General features: G+C 38.1%; 1 protein-coding gene across 3 annotated transcripts in view; it reads right to left on the bottom strand.

Annotated features, from left to right (window-relative positions):
• Positions 1-20314, bottom strand: part of ESF1 (ESF1 nucleolar pre-rRNA processing protein homolog) — a 130025-nt gene that overhangs the window by 30342 nt on the left and 79369 nt on the right. For all 3 annotated transcript variants that reach the window (XM_077951185.1, XM_028828170.2, XM_028828169.2), the window contains one exon: positions 14993-15154. In XM_077951185.1, the coding sequence (XP_077807311.1) occupies positions 14993-15154 (162 nt within the window). The remainder of the gene's footprint in view (positions 1-14992; positions 15155-20314) is intronic.

Here is a 20314-nt window from a genome sequence, read left to right as displayed (position 1 = left end):
ATGAGCATGTTACAACCAAGAAATTCTACATATATCCAAGAAATTCCATGCATATCTTCGTGATAAGTCCAAGAATATTCACAAAGGCACGGTTTCATAACCAAAATAAAGTATAATAACTAGCAACAGAACAGATACATTGTGATATAGTTATACAATGGAATTCTCTGTAGCCATGAAAATGAATGAACCATATACACATATATGGATATGGCTAACTCTCAAAAACAGAATGTTTAATTTTATTTTTTATTTTTTAGAGATAGAGCCTTGCTCTGTGGCCCAGGCTGGAGTGTAATGGTGCGATTTTGGCTCACTGCAACCTCCCCTTCCCAGTTTCAAGCGGGTCTCCTGCCTCAGCCTCCCAAGTGGCTGGAATTACTGGCGTCTGCCACCAAACCCAGCTAACTTTTGTATTTTTTTAGTAAAGACGGAGTTTCACCATGCTGGCCAGGATGGTCTCGAACTCCTGACCTCAGGTGATCTGCCCACCTCAGCCTCCCAAAGTGCTCGGATTGTAAGCGTGAGCCACGACACCTGGCCCAGAATGTTTACATTTTAAAAAGGCAAATGACAAGAATACACAGACGATGCTTTTATAAAGTTCAAAATTAACAAAACTACATATAGACTATTTAGGGATAGATGTATCTGTGGTAAAACTACATAGAAAAGAAAAAGAATGATTAACACATAACTGGGAAGTCACACAGAGGACTGCAGACACTGGTAATGCCTGTGGCTATATGTGTTCATTTTATTTTTATTACTATTATTTGAGACAGAGTCTCGCTCTGTCACCCAGACTGGAATGTAGTAGCATGATCTCAGATTACTGCAACCTCCGCCTCCCAGGCTCAAGAGATTCTTGTGCCTCAGCCACCTGAGTAGCTGGGATTATAGGTGTACATCACCATGCCTGGCTAACTTCTGCATTTTTATTAGAGATGAGGGTTTCATCATGTTGGCCAGGCTGGTCTTGAACTCTTGGCCTCAAGTGATCTACCTGCCTTGGCCTCCCAAAGTGTTGGGATTACAGATGTGAGACACCATGCCCAGTCCATTTTATTTTTCTTTAAACTGTAAATACACATTTTAATATATAAATATATACATATATATTGCATTTCTTTATGACTTTTTCCTCACAATGAAGTATAAACATTTTTAAAAAGACAGTAAAAGAATGTTTACCCTTTGACAACTGTGTGCTAAACAGCTTTCACCTGCCTCTTTGTCAGTTAATCCCCATCAAAAATGATAACTTAAACCTAAATTTTCTGACTTCGAGGCCTCTATGCTCTCCGTAATCACAATAAACTGTTAATGCTATCCCAAATTTCATTATAAGCAGGTCCTACAGATTGCATTTGAAAAATCCACCTGTAAACTCGGGTGCCTAATCATTTTCCTCCTTGGAAGTTTCCTGTCCACAGAAGCTATGAATATAGAAGGATATACTGAGGCTGGGGTACAACCAAAACAGCATTTCTAAGTCAATTTCAAAAACTTCTTTGTTATAAAAAACAAAGGGAAATGATAAACACTTCAATTTCCCTAGCATTCAAATATTTAAGAATAATTATAACAGTCACAACTAAATTCAAACTTGATTTTTCTTGTTGCAATCTAAATATTTTCTTCCATATTTGAGTGAGTTTATGTAAGTTAACCATAATTCCTCTACTTTTAAAAAGACTTTCCAAATAACTACTAAGAAAGCAGTACCTTCCCAAACATTTTCCTACATGGTAGACACAATGACAATGTCTGTACACCATGATAGAGAAAATGGAGGAAACAACCAGAGAAGAAAACAGCCTGGGGGCTCTGGTGGGCCTAAGGATGAAAGGGATCAAGATTGTGGCTAATTTGTCATCCACTGGTGGTAGGCTGGTTGGGAATCCTTGAAATAGAGTAATCCTTTAAGGTTTACTCTTTCAACTTTTTTTTTTTTTTTGAGACGGAGTCTCACTCTGTCACCAGGCTGGAGTGCAGTGGCGCAATCTCGGCTCACTGCAAGCTCCGCCTCCCGGGTTTACGTCATTCTCCTGCCTCAGCTTCCCGAGTAGCTGGGACTACAGGCGCCCGCCACCTCGCCCGGCTAGTTTTTTGTACTTTTTAGTAGAGACGGGGTTTCAGTGTTAGCCAGGATGGTCTCGATCACCTGACCTCGTGATCCGCCCGTCTCGGCCTCCCAAAGTGCTGGGATTACAGGCTTGAGCCACCACGCCCGGCCTACTCTTTCAACTTTTGTATTTGTAATTAACTGCCTACTTCACTGGCAGTGTCCTTTACACAGTATTTGAAAGAGTATACCGGAGAAAAATGAGTTGTATATTTAAAAAAAAAAAAAAAAAAGGGCAGGGCGCAGTGCCTCATGCCCGTAATCCCAGCATTTTGGGAGGCCGAGGCAGGTGGATCACGAGGTCAAGAGACAGAGACAGACCATCCTGGCCAACATGGTGAAACCTCGTCTCTACTAAAAGTACAAAAATTAGATGGGCGTGGCACCTGTAGTCCCAGCTACCCGTGATGCTGAGGCAGAGGCAGGAGAATCGCTTGAACCTGGGAGGTGGAGGTTGTAGTGAACCGAGATGGTGCCACTGCACTGCAGCCTGACGACAGAGCGAGACTCTGTCTCAAAAAAAAAAAAAAAAAAAAAAAAAGAGAAAGAGAGAGAAAATACAGAATGAGGGTAATAGAGAATCAAAATAATATTAAAATTTAGAACTTCAATACAGTCACATGTCAGTTAATGATGGAACATTTTCTGAGAAATGTGTTAGGCATTTTTATTGTTGTGCAAACATTAAAACTGAGTATACTTACACAAACCTAGATGGTGTATAGCTTACTACACATCCAGGCTAATGTTAAGACCTTTCTATCATTGTGTGAACATCATAATAGAGTATACTTACACAAACCTAGATGTTATAGCTTATTACACATCTAGGTTATACGGTATGACCTATTGCTCCTAGGCTACAAACCTGTACAACATGTTACTGTACTGAATGCTGTAGGCAACTGGAACACAACAGTAGTATTTGTGTATCTAAACATAAAAAAGGCAATGTGCTGTGCAAAAACATTATGACAGCACTAGTTGATAGGAACTTTTCAGCTGCACTATAACTCTTATGGGACCACTGTTGTATATGCAGTCCACTGTTGACTGAAATGTTGTTATACAGGGTATGACTGCATTTTCCACAGCTTGTCTTATAAACCTCTATTTCTATTCTTATCAATTCTCTGATGACAGAATCTACTAAAAATCTGTGACAGTTCTTCTGTCTCCTAGTTTTATGATCTTAAGCAAGTCTATACCTCAGTTTTCTCTTCTGCAAATGGGGTACTAACCACCTTGAATAACAATGTAATATTGTGTGTGAAGCATCCAGAATAGTTCCTGATGCAGCACAGGCAACCAGTAAGTGCAAACTTCCCCTTCCTCCCTCAAAGGATCTTTTTTTTTTTTGAGACGGAGTCTTGCTATGTCCCCCAGGCTGGAGTGCAGTGGCGTGATCTCGGCTCACTGAAACCTCCACTCCCGGGTTCACGCCATTCTCCTGCCTCAGCCTCGCAAGTAGCTGGGACTACGGCGCCCGCCACCACGCCCGGCTAATTTTTTTTGTATTTTTAGTAGAGACGGGGTTTCACCATGTTAGCCACAATGGTCTTGATCTCCTGATCTCATGATCCGCCCACCTCGCCTCCCAAAGTGCTGGGATTACAGGCGTAAGCCACCGCGTCCGGCCCCTCAAAGGATATTTTAAAATGTAATGCTTCTGGATCAAAATTATGCATCTAAGAATTAAATTTTTAAAATTCCCCTGTTTACAGCAATGGGATCCTAAAATAAAACATGTTTTATGACGCTCTAAGCTGACAATGCTTAGGAAAAGTGTGGTTAAGTCCTACAGAGACAGACTTGCGATTATTATTTTTTTGAGATGGGGTCTTGCTCTGTTGCCCAGGTTGGAGTGCAACGGCATGATCTCGGCTCGCTGCAACCTACACCTCCTGGGTTCAACCGATTCTCCCGCCTGAGCCTCCCAAGTAGCTTAGATTACAGGCACCTGCCATCATGCCAGGTTAATTTTTTTTTTTTTTTTTTGTATTTCTGTAGCGACAGGGTTTCACCATGTTGTGATCCACCCGCCTTGGCCTCCCAAAGTGCTGGGATTACAGGTGTGAGCCACCGCATCCAGCCCAGACTTCAAATTATTAGGAAAGCATATATCTCCAAAGTGTATGCTTCAATTTACTAAGAAAGCACATCATTCCAAACACCAATGGGAACTCAGTGGTTACTCATCTTTGGGCACACACAGGATCAGGTTTTCAAGGTCATGCTAAAGAATTTTACAGATAAAAGTTTTCCACATCACTGAATGAGTAGACTGAGCTAAGGATATATCTTTTTTATGTTTTTTATTTTTTAATTTTTTTTGAGATGGGTCTTGCTCTGTCACCCAGGCTGGAGTATAGTGGCATGATCTCGGCTCACTGCAACCTCCACTTGCCGGGGTTCAAGAGATTCTCCTGCCTCAGCCTCCCAAGTAGCTCGGACTATAGGCACGAGCCACCATGCCTGGCTAATTTTTGGTATTTTTAGTAGAGACGGGGTTTCACCATGTTGGCCAGTCTGGTCTCTAACTTCTGACCTCAGGTGATCGGCCCACCTTGTCCTCCCAAAGTGCTGGGATTACAGGCAGAGACACCATGCCCAGCCAGGTGTATCTTTTGATAGCTATTTGATGACAGCTATCCCACCACCCACCCTCAGTGAAGATTAAATTGAGGAAGGAAAGTACCCTCTCACTCCCACATAAAACCAGCAGATTCAGTTTGCCCAGCCACCAGTTCAAGCCACAGGAGGTTTTACTGGCTTCACCACAGACCTCAATGCCAAAAATTACCATTGCATATTGAATACAGTGAGTAACTGTCTACAACAGTCTAACTGAAAAGACACTGAGAAAGGTTGCAAATCTTTCAGAGGACACAAAATGGCAATATGGTCCCAGAGTTAGATTAAATTTTGTATCAAACCAAGTATCTACAGAAAAGTTACTTATGCCCTATCTAGGCTGGGCCCTGTGGCTCACGCCTGTAATCCCAGCACTTTGGAAGGCCGAGGTGGGTGGATCACCTGAGTTCAGGAGTTCGAGACCAGCCTGGCTAACTTGGTAAAATCCCATCTTTACAAAAATAAATAAATAAATAAAAATTAGCTGGGTGTGGTGGCGTGTGCCTGTAGTACTAGCTACTCGGGAGGCTGAGGCAGGAGAATCACTCAAATGCGGGAGGGAGAGGTTGCAGTGAGGCAAGACAGCCCCACTACACTCCAGCCTGGGCGACAGAGCAAGACTCCCTCTCGAAACAAACAAACAAACAAGTACTTACGCCCTATCCTTTTCTTGGCTCCAAAACCTGAAACTATGGTAGAAATTAGATTTTATTTTGTGTATAATTTTATCGGTATTTCTGAGCTTTCAAAAGTTAAACGACAGAAAGTTCTCCAGTTGGCATAACAAATTAATACAATACTTTCAAAAAGCAGGGCATGGTGGCTCATGCCTGTAATTCCAGCGCTTTGGGAGGCCAAGGAGGGAGAACAGCTTGAGGCCAGGATTTTGGGGCTAGCCTGAGCAACGTAGTAAGAGCCCAGCTCTACAAAAAATAAAAAATGAACTAGGTAGACATGGTGGCACACACTTGTGGCCCTAGATGCCTAGGAGGCTGAGGTAGGAGGATCGCTTGAGCCCATGTGTTCCGGGTAACAATGAGTCATGACTGAACCACTGCATTTCAGCCTGGACAACAGAACAAGACCTTGTCTCTTAAAAAGATAAATAAATAAATAACACTTGAGAAGAGATACGAAGATGCTATACTAAAAAACGTATCTGTGAGAAAATGTAATAAAAGGTTACTATGTTATCCATCTAGCAAAACTTTATGAAGAATCTATAGCATAACATCAGGGCCCAACTTTTCAATTTTGCAATAATGAAACTGTTAAAGCAAGTAGTATGACTGAGTTCTGTCAAAATAACACACGGAACACGTGCAATGAAAAGTGACAGCTTACTAGCCAGGCAGTTAGAATACAGATAGAATGACGAAGGACCACCACAAATAGAATAGCAAAAGTTTTGCTTTCCAGACCAAAGAATTCACAACTTCAAACAAATCAGCATAGCTGTGGGCTATGGGAAAACAATACATGTGACAAGTTTTCTTTTCTTGAGCTCACTTGGGGCACACTGCAAGTTTAAGGCATAGTTATTTAAAAAAAAAGGTATTAACAGTATGGTCTAGAAACAGTGGCTACATATGCAAACAGCGGGAAGGACTATATTAACAGAATCATCCTAGATCTTTGCAACCAGAGGATCTTGCTGATTTACACATTTTAACTGGAATTCTGTGGGGGGATGTGGGAGGGAACCAGATCAATTAACCTGAAACTTCATAAGGCATTGCAATTATAGCACTTTCTGAAACTACTAGTATAAAAATATCCTTGCTTTTTGCATTAAATCTTTTTAAAAAGCTTCTTGGAAAGTCTCTTTTTAAAAATCAAATCGGCCGGGTGTGGTGGCTCATGCCTGTAATCCCAGCACTTTGGGAAGCCGAGGCAGGCAGATCACAAGGCCAAGAGATCAAGACCATCCTGGCCAACCAACATGGTGAAATCTCCTCTCTACAAAAAAATACAAAAATTAGCTGGGTGTAGTGGCGCACGCCTGTAGTCCCAGCTACTCGGGAGGCTGAGGCAGGAGAATGGCGTGCACCTGGGAGGCGGAGCTCGCAGTGAGCCAAGATCGCACCACTGCACTCCAGCCTGAGCGACAGAGCAAGACTCTGTCTCAAAAAATAAAACAAAATAAAATAAGGCTGGGCGTGGTGGCTCACGCCTGTAATCCCAGCACTTTGGGAGGCCGAGGCGGGTGGATTACAAGGTCAAGAGATCGAGACCTTCCCGGCCAATAAACATGGTGAAACCCCATCTATACAAAAAATACAGAAATTAGCTGGGCATAGTGGCCCACGCCTGTAGTCCCAACTACTCTGGAGGTTGAGGCAGGAGAACCACTTGAACCCGGAGGGCAGAGGTTGCAGTGAGCCGAAATAGCGCCACTGCACTCCTGCCCGGGCGACAGAGGAAGGTCTCGAAAAATAAATAAATAAAATAAAAAAATAAAAATAAATCAATATTATTAAGAGACAAAACAGTCTATCAAATAATTCAAGAAGCACTGAGAAAATAAGCAGCAATCATATGTAGGAAATGTATTAGCATCATTTTTAGATAACTCTAACTGCTTCTCATTTTTATTACACATTTCAAACATGACTCCAATCTTTTTTGCACAGTATGAAGTTATAGCTTATTGCCTTACAAACTCTTCAGAGTCAATCTGTTAACTGGATGATTCAACGAAGGAGCTCACGCTTAGGTTTTAAAATTCTAGCCACTTACTAGCTCTGTGACTTCTTACAAGTTACAAGAGTGCACTGTGACCTGGTTTCCTCCCCACCACCAAAATCTGAGGCAAACTACAAATTCTTTTAGCTTATTTATTTTAAGTTCAGGTTTTCCATTTAATGCCCTCTCCTATACTCAATTCAAAATTTTAAACATCTGGTTATTTTAAAAGTTCTGACCAAAAAAAAAATTGTGAATATATTTCAAATAATGAGTACATTGGCAATAAATGAAAAGGAGCCAAAACTAAACAGTGAACACGTTTTGAGACGTCTAAAAATTAAAATGATTGAAACTGGGCTGCCTAACAAAATGAATGCCCAACTAATTCAAAAACATTTTTACTTCTAAATAAAAAGAATGAATAATACAATGGCCACATATGCATGCCATTGATGTCTCTGTTTAAGCTACTCAGTGGAACAACTGAACAGAGAAATGGAGATAAATGTGGCGAGCAGGACAAACGATAAAAAGCAGATACCAGAACAAAAATGAAATTACAACTGTGAAGAGTGGAGGAGGAAAAAGCAGAACAAAGGAAGAGCTACAGCCCTATTCCATGCCCAAGGAATAGGAGTCAAAAAGGGACTCCTCTTGCTGTGTGAGACAGTAAGAAAAGTCCTTGCCAGCGTGAGACAGTAAGGGGCACCTCTAGTTTTCTGGCTTCCATGCCTCCTTCCCAAGAGTAAGTATTCTAGAACTCTGTGTGCTCCTGACAAGATATCCCAATGGCATTCACATCCCTACCACTATTAAAGCTTTAAGACCATCAAAACTAATCTCAAAATCCCTTTATTCATATTTAAATCTGCCACCACATGAAATTTACAATTTCCAAATCATTCCTTCTCCCAACACAATGCTGAACATCCTCAATGACTAAAGCCATTCTACTCACTAATCAGTTAGTCAGTCAGTCATTAGTTATTAACAAAAGCCCCCTTACCCATTTATCTGCTCACTGGAGTTTCACTAAAACTTAGCTCTCTTCTGAGGACACTGCTTCACCTCTCTCTTTTAGGAGATGAATTTTTCTTTCCCACTGTCCCTGCGACTCACTGCCAATTCCCATCCACTGACTGGCCCTCCTCCCCAATGCCTCCACTCTGAGTATCATGTTTTCAGGCTGTACTAGATAGACTACACTCTTCCTTATTGTAGATATCTTCTTTGTAAGCAAATTCTTCCAGAAGCTGATGTAGATATCTAACGACCGCAGTTGCTCTCCTCATTTTAATTTTAGCTCACTGCCACTCTTTCCAATACTCCTGTCATAATTCTCGGTGACTTCAGTATCCACACGGATGATCCTTTGGCCTCACAGTTCACTGACCTCCTCTCCTATGGTTCTACACTCTACCCCATCTTAGAAATTCACTGCCAGGATTGTAAACAGACCATGTGATTGATTACCCAAAGTTGCAGTCCCACCACAACCTTACTTTCCAAGCATCTTACTCTTCTACCACTAGCTCCAATCTTTTCATTTTAACCCATTTATGCCTGAGGTTGCAATTTTTTGAATTTTTGCAATCAAACTTTGAGCAGTAGAATATAAGTAACTTCCACATGCTTAGCATTCCAATAATGGACCACTAGGCATAAGTTAATCTCTCTAGTAATCTGAGGCTAACAATTACCTTGGTGTGAAAGTGGCATCATGCTTATAATGGAAGCATGTCTTAGTTTTTGGAAGTTACATTTTGAAGTACTTTTTTTTAAAGTGTCATGGTGCCTGCAACTTTCTATCAAATATTTTAGTAAAAGAGTTGCCTGTACTTACTGTCTCCAATACCTCTCTTCCCATTCTTCCTTCAAACCACACTACTCACTTCCATCCCCCATCATCCCACAAAAACCATTCAATATCACCAGTGAGCTTCACACTGCTAAATCCAATGGTCATTCTCAGTCTGCATTTTATTGACCCATATTCTCACTGAAATGCCTACTTTATTGGCAGGCTGAATGCCCCACAATTCTGAATTTCCTCCTGCTTCTCTGATAGCCTCTCCAGCTGCTTGGAATGGTCCAGGCTCAAGTCCTCTACCTCTAGATGCCAGAGTGCTCCAAGGATCAGCTTTTGAACCTTCCCTTTTTTTTTTTTTTTTTTTAAACCTATACTCACTACCTGGTTGTTCTTATTCACTTTCAGAGATTTATACAATGAAGATTCTGTAATTTATATCTCCACTAGCCCTGTACTCTTAACTGTATACCCAACTGATTCCTTGACATGTCTGTTTAGGTATCAATGGGCATCTTGAGCTCAGTGTATGAAAAAAAAAAAAAGAATTCTTGATGCTCCCTTGCAAACATGTTCCATCCACAAGCTTCATTATCTGAAAATTACTCCAATAGCCATTTGATTGATCTCCCCAATTTAGTCCTTGCCCCCCACTTTAATTTACTTATCTATAGCAGCAAGAGTGATCCTGTTAAACATAAAAGTCAGATTTGACTGATCCTGAGCTCAAAACTCTCCAGTGGTTTCTCATCTCAGTCACAGAAATTCATGTCTTTATAATGGCCTACAAGGTCTTCATGTCTGGCTCCAAACTACCTCTCTGATCTCAGTTACTTCTCTCCTCCACTCTAGTCACACTGTTCTCCTTGGATTCCTCAAACACAAGAGACAAAGTATAGCTTCAAGGATACTCCTTTGCTACTTCCTCTGCTCACACAGTCTTCCTGGGCCAGGATCACTCCCTGACCTCTAATTCTTTTAGATCCTGGTCAAATATGTTTCTTATGTATCTGTCACCTGTTTGGTCTCTCCTTCACCAGATTATAAGATCTGTGAGTACAGGGATTTTTATGTTTTGTTCACACAGTGTATAGAATAATTCCTGGCACGGAGTAGGTGTTCAGTAAGTATTTGATGGAATAACGAAGGGAAGTTGGGGTTCTGGAGAATGTTGAGTAGAAAAAAGACCAGCTATCCATTTCACTAGTATCTATGAAGCCAGAGATAGCTAAGAAAAACAGGACTTTCATCATATTTAATATTTTAAGATTATAAACAAAGAAACATGACATTATTTATTTCTGGATGGAATTTCATATATAGTTTATATTCAGCTTGCATTATCTACAAAAAATATTATGTAGATTAACTGGACTATTAATACAGGGGAAGTTATATAAAGAGAGAAAACTGATGACACTTCATTTATGCATGTATTACAAATTCCCCAACAAGGTACATTTCTTGATGAAGGCCCAACTGGCTAATTATATGCATCACCTTATCTACCCATTAGTTAAGTTGGCAGGATACCTTTAGCAATGCATTGAGATAGGAAATATAGCTCCACATACATCAAAATAATTAAGAATAACTTTCTTTAAAAATTTTATAATTCAACATTTTTACTTATTTATAATCCTAATTAATAAAATCGTATTATCACATTTCCATAGGAACTAAAATATTGATAGAAAGAGTAGCTCATTCCAGTTGTTATACCCACGAACCTGTTATCAGTTCCCTTAACACTTACCCTTAAAAGAAATTAAACTCATGTACTATACTGTATAACCCAATGTAAAAAGGTAGAAAGTTTAAATAGTCTAAACTAGAATTTCTTTGGAAAAATCAAACAAAACCATAACAAATGTTAGTGATTAAGAGTACTTATTTTCCTGAAGAGATTAATATTTTGGAGATTCGAGCTACAGAATCAATGAATGATATGGTATAATCTCACACTGACCCTCTGTGGTTTACTGAAGTATAACATCAAAAAAGTCCTGAGGTTCAGGGTAACTGTTACCAAAAACACACATTTCTTAAGACATAAATTCACTGAAATACACACGTCATGAAAGTACTTTGTAGTTTATAACGTTTATAAGTATCTCTAAGCAAAAAAGGTATTATTAGTTCCAAATTCCATACGAATAAACTGAGGTACAGAAAGACTGTTCAATGATCGTGTGTGTGTGTGTGTGTGTGTGTGTGTATATATGTGTGTGTGTGTGTGTGTGTGTATATATATATATCACACAGAAATATGTGTGATATATATATATCATATATATCATATATATATCATATATATCTGTGTGATATATATATATCACACAGAAAAGCCCTTTACACTTGTATATGCATGCGTGCATGTACCAATACCCCATTAGGGGCCTTCAAAATATTACAGTTTAAGACTTTTGAAAACTCATCATACATTAAAATATCAATTTTCCCCTATTCAATTAAAAGTAAAAAATACATACCCAATGTTGACAATAATTCCGTGAAACTGACACTCTTACTGATTGTTGAAGGTATTATAAGCTGGTACAACACTTTCAGAAAGCAATTTGGCAATAACTTAAAGACACAAAAAGTATTCTGCCCTTTCTTAGTAATTCTATTTCTGGGAAACTATCCTAAGAAAATAATTCAAAATATGGAAAAAGTTATAGGTTATTTATAACATCCCAGATACCTGGCATCTGAGATTTAACATTTGAGGTTTTGACACTGGTAGTTTTAACAGCTTGTGAGAGAACCACAGGTTGATCTACAGCACATGTAAAGTTGCTGTGTGAGCAAGGAAGTCACGTAACTAACTGGTGAGTTAAGCCTGAATGTTAGTATCAGCTTCTCATTGTGGCCTGGTTGTTCTCTACTAGTCCTGGCATGCTTGGAAACATTTCTAGGCTGGAAGAGACGAACAACACACCTTTGTTTTAAAAGTTTTTAAAATTAAAAGGCCCTGAAAAAGCAAGCAGTTACTTGGCTGCTGATGAAAATGAAGAGATTTAAGAAAAGCTTGATATTTTAGGGTTTGAAATCTGTCCTTTTTTTTTTTTTTTTTCAATGTTGTAGGTCCACTGTAGTGAAAGATTAGAAACTTAATCAAATATTCAACGACAGAGAAATGGTAAATTAAACTGTAATCTTCTTAACCAGTGGTTGAATTAGGATAGTGGAATTACAGATGATACTCTTTCATTTTACATTTTCACTTCATAAGGTCAACATTACCCTAATACCAAAAACCAATACAAGAATGAAAAACTACAGATCATATTCCTCTTTGCCACAAGTACAAATATTTTAAATAAAATATTACTAAATTAAGCTAGGAATATACAAAAAGATAAGGTATCATAACCAAATTGGGGTTTATCCCAGGAAACGTAAGAATTGCTTAAACTTTCCAGTTACAGATAACAGGTATAAATACCACTTTTAGGTATTTGCCCTACATAACTATGTTTTGTTTGTTTGTTTGAGACAGGGTCTCATTCTGTTGCCTAGGCTGGAGTGCAGTAGCATGATCACAGCTAACTGCAGCCTCAACCTCCGTGAGCTCAGGTGATCCTCCCACCTCAGCCTCCCCAGTAGCTGAGACTACAGGCGTGCGCCACCACACCTGGCTAATTTTTGTATTTTTTTGTACAGATGGAATGGTTTTGCCATGCTACTCAGGCTGGTCTCGAACATCTGAGGCTCAAGTAATCCACTCACCTTGGCCTCCAAAAGTGCTGGGATTACAGGCGTGAGCCACTGTGCCCAGTCTCAAAATTATGTTAATAAAGATGCAATCTAGATGTGGTCCACTTAGTGTGGGAACCTATATCATATATCTGTACCTTATAACTGGCATTATATATTTCTGAAAAATTTGCTATAGAACACCTCAATCCAGTTTATTTTAGATCTGCTTTCTCAAACAGACAACTGAACACTTCAATTTTAAAATGTTCATATTAAAATACATTCAATAAGCTCATTCTAAGATTAGAATTAAACTACAATGTATTCAACTTAAAAGACAGAATTCAACATTTCTTGGAATCGTAAAGTCAAGGGACTCAAGTAAAATATTTCTTCACAGACATCTCTGAGTGGCATGATTATGTAGCCTTATTGTGGAGATTTACTGACACAGAGAGCTCAACCCCTTAAAGCAGCCTTCAGTTCTTTTGTGAGATAATTCTAATAACATAGAGAATTCCTCTTTATATTATTACATTAAAATCTACCTTCCTTCAACTTTTATCCAGTGGCAGTAGTGCTAACCTGTGAGGTAATAAAAGAGATTAAGTCTCCATTTACATATTCTGCAAGTATTTAAAAATAGCTGTTAATATCACTTTTTAGACTTTTCCTCTCCAAGCCAAATTAATTGAGTTCTCCCAACCACTTCCTGCAAAAGCCAAACATTTAAAACAAATGGGTTGCAACACAGCGCTTCATTCCTGTAGGAATATGCAGCAGATCATCCTAGCAAATTTACTACAATAGCCAGTGTCCATCCTAGCAAATTTACTACAACAGCCAGTCAATCCTCAAATATCAAAATACACTAATTTTTTCCCAAATAAAAACCCATGTAAACAAATGTTTTATTCCCACTACAAAAGCATGCTACTTGTAAAAATGGAATTGATAACAGAACACTTTTAAGTTTTAAGCAATGGTATTCCTACAACTAGTTAGTACTCTTTCTCCTAGAGACTAATACAGGCTAAAGAACTGAATCCTTATCCAAAAATACATCTGGTTTTAAAAGTTATACATATATATAATATAAACAGCAGTAACCTACAAAAACAGTATTGGCTGCAAAAGTCCATGCTGATTTGCCCAGCACTGTTGAAAAAAATGTGTACAGTAGTCCCCAACTATCTGAGGAGGATACATTCCATGACCCATAGTGAATGTCTGAAACCGTGGATAGTACTGAACCCTATAGATAGTATGTTTTTTCCTGTACATCTATAGCTATGATAAAGTTTAACTTATAAATTAGGCATAGTAAGAGATAAACAATACCAACAATAAAATAGAACAATTATACTGTAATAAAAGTTATGTGAATATAATCTCTCTTCCTCTTTCTCTTTCAAAGTATCTTATTGCACTATACTGGGTAACAAACTGCAGAAAGTGAAACCATGAAAGAGGGGCAACTGCTGTTTACTAGAGAATGATCCCATTTATCCCAGCTTTTATCTTTGTTTAGCTTTGACATGGTTGTAATTAGTTTTGTATTAGTATTATTTTACTCTACTATGCTGTATTTCTTTGACTATTTGCAGCAAGACTGAAGATGGAAGACTATGAAATACATATTTTGTGTTAGGGAAACCGCATGAATTAAGGACTAGTGGGGGTTATGGAAGAAAAGGTCACTTAAGAATTAAACATATTCAAAAGAAGTGTAATAACTTTAGAATACATGGTGCCTGGATTCAAGTTTCCAGATCTTGAGAATACAGGCTCAAACCTAGAAAAGGCTACTCTGATAAATGGACAGGAATAATTTATAGTTAGTAAATCAAAGAAACCAATTAAGAATAAGCTGGTAACAGTCTAAAATGCTAGTCATTAAGTTAGTTATATGGTGTATGCAAATACGATGTTAAGGTCCTCACCAAAACATTTCCAGCTCCTTCATATTTAAAATGTACTCAACATACTGAAATTGGAAAAAGAGAAAACATTTAGTAACTAATTCTTACCTGGAACCCATTTAATTTCCATTTCCATGTCATTTTCTTTGCCTTTCTTTTCTTTCTCTTGAATAACCTGCAAGAGCTGCCTGTATTTAGCAATTTGTTCTTCATCATCCTTCTGACTTTTCTTTGTTTTCCCATCTTCTTCTACATTGACTCCATCATCACCTAATGAAAAGAAAACTTCACTTAATACACAGAAACAATTCACTTCTAACTCTAGTCTTCAGATCTTATGGTCACTCTCTTCTAAGAGATGCTGCTAAGACCATAGGATATCAAAATCAGACTTAAATTTCTGAAAATTAAATGAAAGACCTTAGGGTCTCATGTAGAATAAAAATCAGTTGCAATATAAATTTGCACTGTCACAGTAGTACGCTTGGGAATTCCCTCTTTTTATTAAAATTTATATTGGATACTAACTCTGCAGTCACATAACATCTTTGGGCTTCTCTTTCCTGTAAGTTGCAAGATAATGAAGATGGCATTTTATCCCTCTTTATGTCCTCCACTATCCAGCACAGTGGCTTTAAAATGTTATGCTGAATAAATGTAGGTTGAATACTGTTGGGATGAATTTGGTTTGCAGATTCGGCTATTCAGACTGAAGAGAAGAGATAAAGGCAGTTGTTTATAATCCAAACCCAAGAATATTGGAACCTTTCCATTTTTGAGTAAGCACGCTTACTCCAACGATCTCATTAATATATTAAGAATAAATATGAATTAGGAGTTACTTCAATTAATTTCACTGTGTGGAAAAATATTCACATTTGCACTTCCTAGTTCTACAAAAATAATTAAAATACAAAGAAACAGTATAAAATTCACAGGCAACAAATACCCAAGAAAAAAATACACCAAAAAGTTTGTTCTACATTTCCACTGCAAGTCTCCAAATCAAAAACAAATCAGAACCTGGGTTTTAATGCAAAACATACAGACTTACTGAACTGACTGTCTCAAGTAAAGGAAACTCTACTAGCAGAATAATGAAGTCCCTCTCCTCTATAACCTATGGCTAACTGCTCACCAAAAATGTCTGACATTATTAAGCATTTAGCTGGGAAACATCAGTGTCAACAGATTGTCCTTTTATCTTTTTTAATTTTTAAAATTCATTTATTTTTTCTTTTTTCAGCAAGTTCATACAATCAATGTCCTTACATCTTAGAAAGGTGATATGGAAAAAAACTGGTTACGTAAATATTTCTATATGTATATATTTTTTTTCTTAAAATAAATAAAAAATGGTCCAGGACATTCTTTCCATCCTGTCACACTTTTATTTTCATTCAAACAGCTGAAATTCATTTTTTTCCTGTTTGTGCTTTGTGCCACAATAATAATGTTGGATGGAATTCTGTCATGTATCCCGTAATTCAATGGATAAAACATCAGGAACACATTAACAAATGGCAAAGTATTTCTTTCTATTAAAAGCTTACTTCTGAAAACATAATTAGAAGCAAGCTCCTTCCAGGTTGAAATTTTAGTGGTAAGTCTCTGATGGCTTACTTTAAACTGATTTTTTTCCAGTACTGAAATTTTACATTCTGAAGCTCTAAAATGTGGGGTAAGTCATGTAGCTCTGTTTTTTCCCAATTCAAGGACACTAGTTTGTGAAAGCCTTAATACTATATCAGGAGTGAAAAAATAATAATTCTAACAGTAAGCCACCCTGCTATGCTCTCTTATAAACAATAATCAGAAATATTCAGTAGCTTTAAGGCATTCAAATATGCTGATGTATCTATGAGAGGTACAAAATTACAGATTATAGTAAATTTGTAATCAATTAAAATACAGAAGAAAAATATATGCTTTAAAAAAACTTGGTGTATCTCAAACAAAAAGCCATTATTTATTAAATTTCTTTTTTTTTTTTTTTTGAGACGGAGTCTCGCTCTGTCGCCCAGGCTGGAGTGCAGTGGCGCAATCTCAGCTCACTGCAAGCTCCACCTCCCAGGTTCATGCCATTCTCCTGCCTCAGCCTCCCGAGTAGGTGGGACTACAGGCATCCGTCACCACGCCGGGTTAATTTTTTTGTATTTTTAGTACCGTGGGGTTTCACCGTGTTAGCCAGCACGGTCTCCATCTCCTGACCTCATGATCCGCCCGCCTCAGCCTCCCAAAGTGCTGGGATTACAGGTGTGAGCCGCCGTGCCCGGCCTATTTATTAAAGATTTCAGAAATAAAAATACAAGATAGAAGGTACATAATTTCAGTCTTTCCAACCATAAGCCTGGTACTATTAGAGCCTCATTTCACAGCTATGGAAGAAAGATATAGGGGCTTTAGTAAACCTAACCTATGTACAGTGAAGTTAGGAATTGAAACCAGCAGAGCCCAAGCTCTTAACAAGAATGTATTAACAAATTATTGCTTATTATTCACAATATTAGCTGCCCTCATGTCAAAAATGTCATTTTAAAATTTAGTTCGGTTCTCCCAAAACAGAAATCTACTTGAACAACTTGTATCCAATCTTCACAAGTGTACATAAAGTTATCTTTTTTTCCTTTATTTTACAGCTGATGTGAAGAAAAACTTTTCAGAATTTTCAGAAAAGTTCTAGATGCCCATATAGGCATACAAATAAAAAAGAAATACTGATAAATCATTATGTCTTTCTCCATATCTATGAGGAGAAAAGACACAGACAGAGGATAATTGAAAAAATGACTCAGCTGTTCTGTGAACAATAAAAAAATAAAATGGTCATCCAGTTATTTGGAACACCAAAGAAAATTAACAAGCATCTGCCACTAAGGCCTTAAAAAAAATGTGAGGCCCTTTGCGCCCAACTTAACTCCCATTGCAAATACACATTTTCAAAGAGTATTAAATACTTAAGCAATTATGTGGTTGTATTAATATGAGATATCTGAACAAAGAAACCAGAATGATTAAACATGATTTTCCATACTGTTAAAGAATAGTATTTTATGAAAAGCTTAGAAAAATGAAGCACTGTCTTCAGGAGTCTAAAAGAAACAGTGATAGACAAATCATGGGATCTCGGAAACTCAAAGTTTAACTGCACTATGGTCATACTAAAGAAACATTTCAGGATTTATTTAATTTGACATTTAGGCTATAAAAATAATACATATACAAAAAGAAAACAAAAAAGCTATGAAAAATGTTAAGCCACAAATTAGAGAATATTCATTCTTGCTAATTTAAAATACTTACATCTACGTTTAACATTTATGGGTTCTTCACTTTCTGTCAGCATTAAATCTCTTACTTATAATTTTTCATGAATGGGAATTCTTCTATTAGATAAGAAGAATGAAAATGTGAAGGTATTAGGCAAATAGTATCAACCAAAAGTTGACATGAAATTACAACCAGGCAACCAATTTCCAAACAGAGACAGATCAAATACAGGGAAAAAGGGTTTTGTGGCTTTATTTCCACAAAGTGAGCTATTTTAAGCAAAGAGCATATACATTTAAAAGTACAGCTGATTCTTGAACAACATGGAGGTTAGAGGTGCCAACCCCAGGCACAGTAGAAAATCCACATGTGGCCGGGTGCGGTGGCTCAAGCCTGTAATCCCAGCACTTTGGGAGGCTGAGACGGGCAGATCACGAGGTCAGGAGATCGAGACCATCCTGGCTAACACAGTGAAATCCCGTCTCTACTAAAAAATACAAAAAACTAGCCGGGCGAGGTGGCGGGCGCCTGTAGTCCCAGCTGCTCGGGAGGCTGAGGCAGGAGAATGGCGTAAACCCAGGAGGCGGAGCTTGCAGTGAGCTGAGATCCGGCCACTGCACTCCAGCCTGGGCGACAGAGCAAGACTCCATCTCAAAAAAAAAAAAAAAAAAAAAAAAATCCACATGTATCTTTTGATTCTCCCAAAACTTAACTAATAGTCTACCATGCAGTAGAAGCCTTACAAATAATACAGTCAGTTAACACGTATTTTGTATATGTATTATACATTGTATTCTTATAATAAACTAGAGAAAATAAAATGGTACTAAGAAAATCGTAAGGAAGAGAAATATATTTCCTACGCATTACATGGAAGTGGATCATTGTAAAGGTCTTCATCCTCATTGTCATCACTGGGTAGGCTAAGGAGGAGCAGGAAGAGGGGCTGGCCTTATAGTTTCACGGGTGCCAATCGCAGAAGAAAACCCATGTATAAGTGAACCCACACAGTTCAAACCCATGTTGTTCAAGAGTCAATTGTACACCATTAATCGTTTCAAGCATTTAAAAGAAAAAAAAAAAAAAAAGGCCAGGACCAGAGGCTCATGCCTATAATCCCAGCACTTTGGGAAGCTGAGGCAGGTTGATGGCTTGAGGTCAGGAGTTCGAGACCAGCCTGGCCAACATGGTGAAACCCCATCTCTACCAAAAATACAAAAATTACCCAGGCATGGTGGCAAGCACCCGCAGTCCCAGCTACTCAGGAGGCTGAGCCAGGAGAATCGCTTGAACCCAGGAGGAAGAGGTTACAGTGAGCCCAGATTGTACCGCTGCACTCCAGCCTGGGTGACACAGCAGTACTCAAAAAACAAAAACAACTTGAATAAAGATAAAGATAATTTGAGAACTTCTTAACAGCAAGCTAAGTACTTCAGACTAACTCTTTCACTGAAGACATTAAGTTGGAATTAAGTTGGATTAAATATTTTATAAAGCTTCAAAGAGGTTAAAAAAAGAAAGAAAAGTTTCAAAGAACTGTCAAGTTAGAGAAGACTTACTATGTCAAAAACAAGAAGGGAATATTAGAGGGATGACTCCAGGGTTAAAGACCTGTTTGGTCTGAGATCATTTCCTGTTTCCTGATCCATAGAACAAAGAGCCATGAAACTCAACTGTGGTTTTAGCAGGCTTTCAGAACCAAGAAGACAAAAGTTAAAGGCCAAACAAAAGAGGGAATTTCAATTGGTACCTTGATATTAAGCAGCCACCCAGAGGGATATACTCCCAGGGATATGGTCAATCTGAAGTAAACCAGCCCTCATACAGACTTTAACCACCTGCAGAAGCCAGAGAACCTAAGTCTTAACATTTGGAGAAATGTGGTTCTAAACCAACCAAAGTAAATTATTCTCTGATCAAAGATACCCTAACTTCAAATATCAAAGTAACACACAAAGTTCACTAGGCACACAAGTAAACAAGAGAGAAATACCTTGTAAAATAAGACACCAACCTGAAAATACATGAAATATTAAAACTATCAGAGACTATGAGTAAAAAATATAAAAGGTGGTGTTTCTGACTTGAAATATAGCCAAATACAACCTCCATAAGTAAAAAATGTAACAACCAAGATTAAGAACTCAATGGAGAGGTCTA

Source organism: Macaca mulatta, chromosome 10 (genome assembly GCF_049350105.2).
Source record: "Macaca mulatta isolate MMU2019108-1 chromosome 10, T2T-MMU8v2.0, whole genome shotgun sequence".
NCBI classification, from domain to species: domain Eukaryota; kingdom Metazoa; phylum Chordata; class Mammalia; order Primates; family Cercopithecidae; genus Macaca; species Macaca mulatta.
The sequence above is the reverse complement of the archived record's forward strand: the minus strand, read 5'-3'. Positions and strand labels throughout refer to the sequence as shown.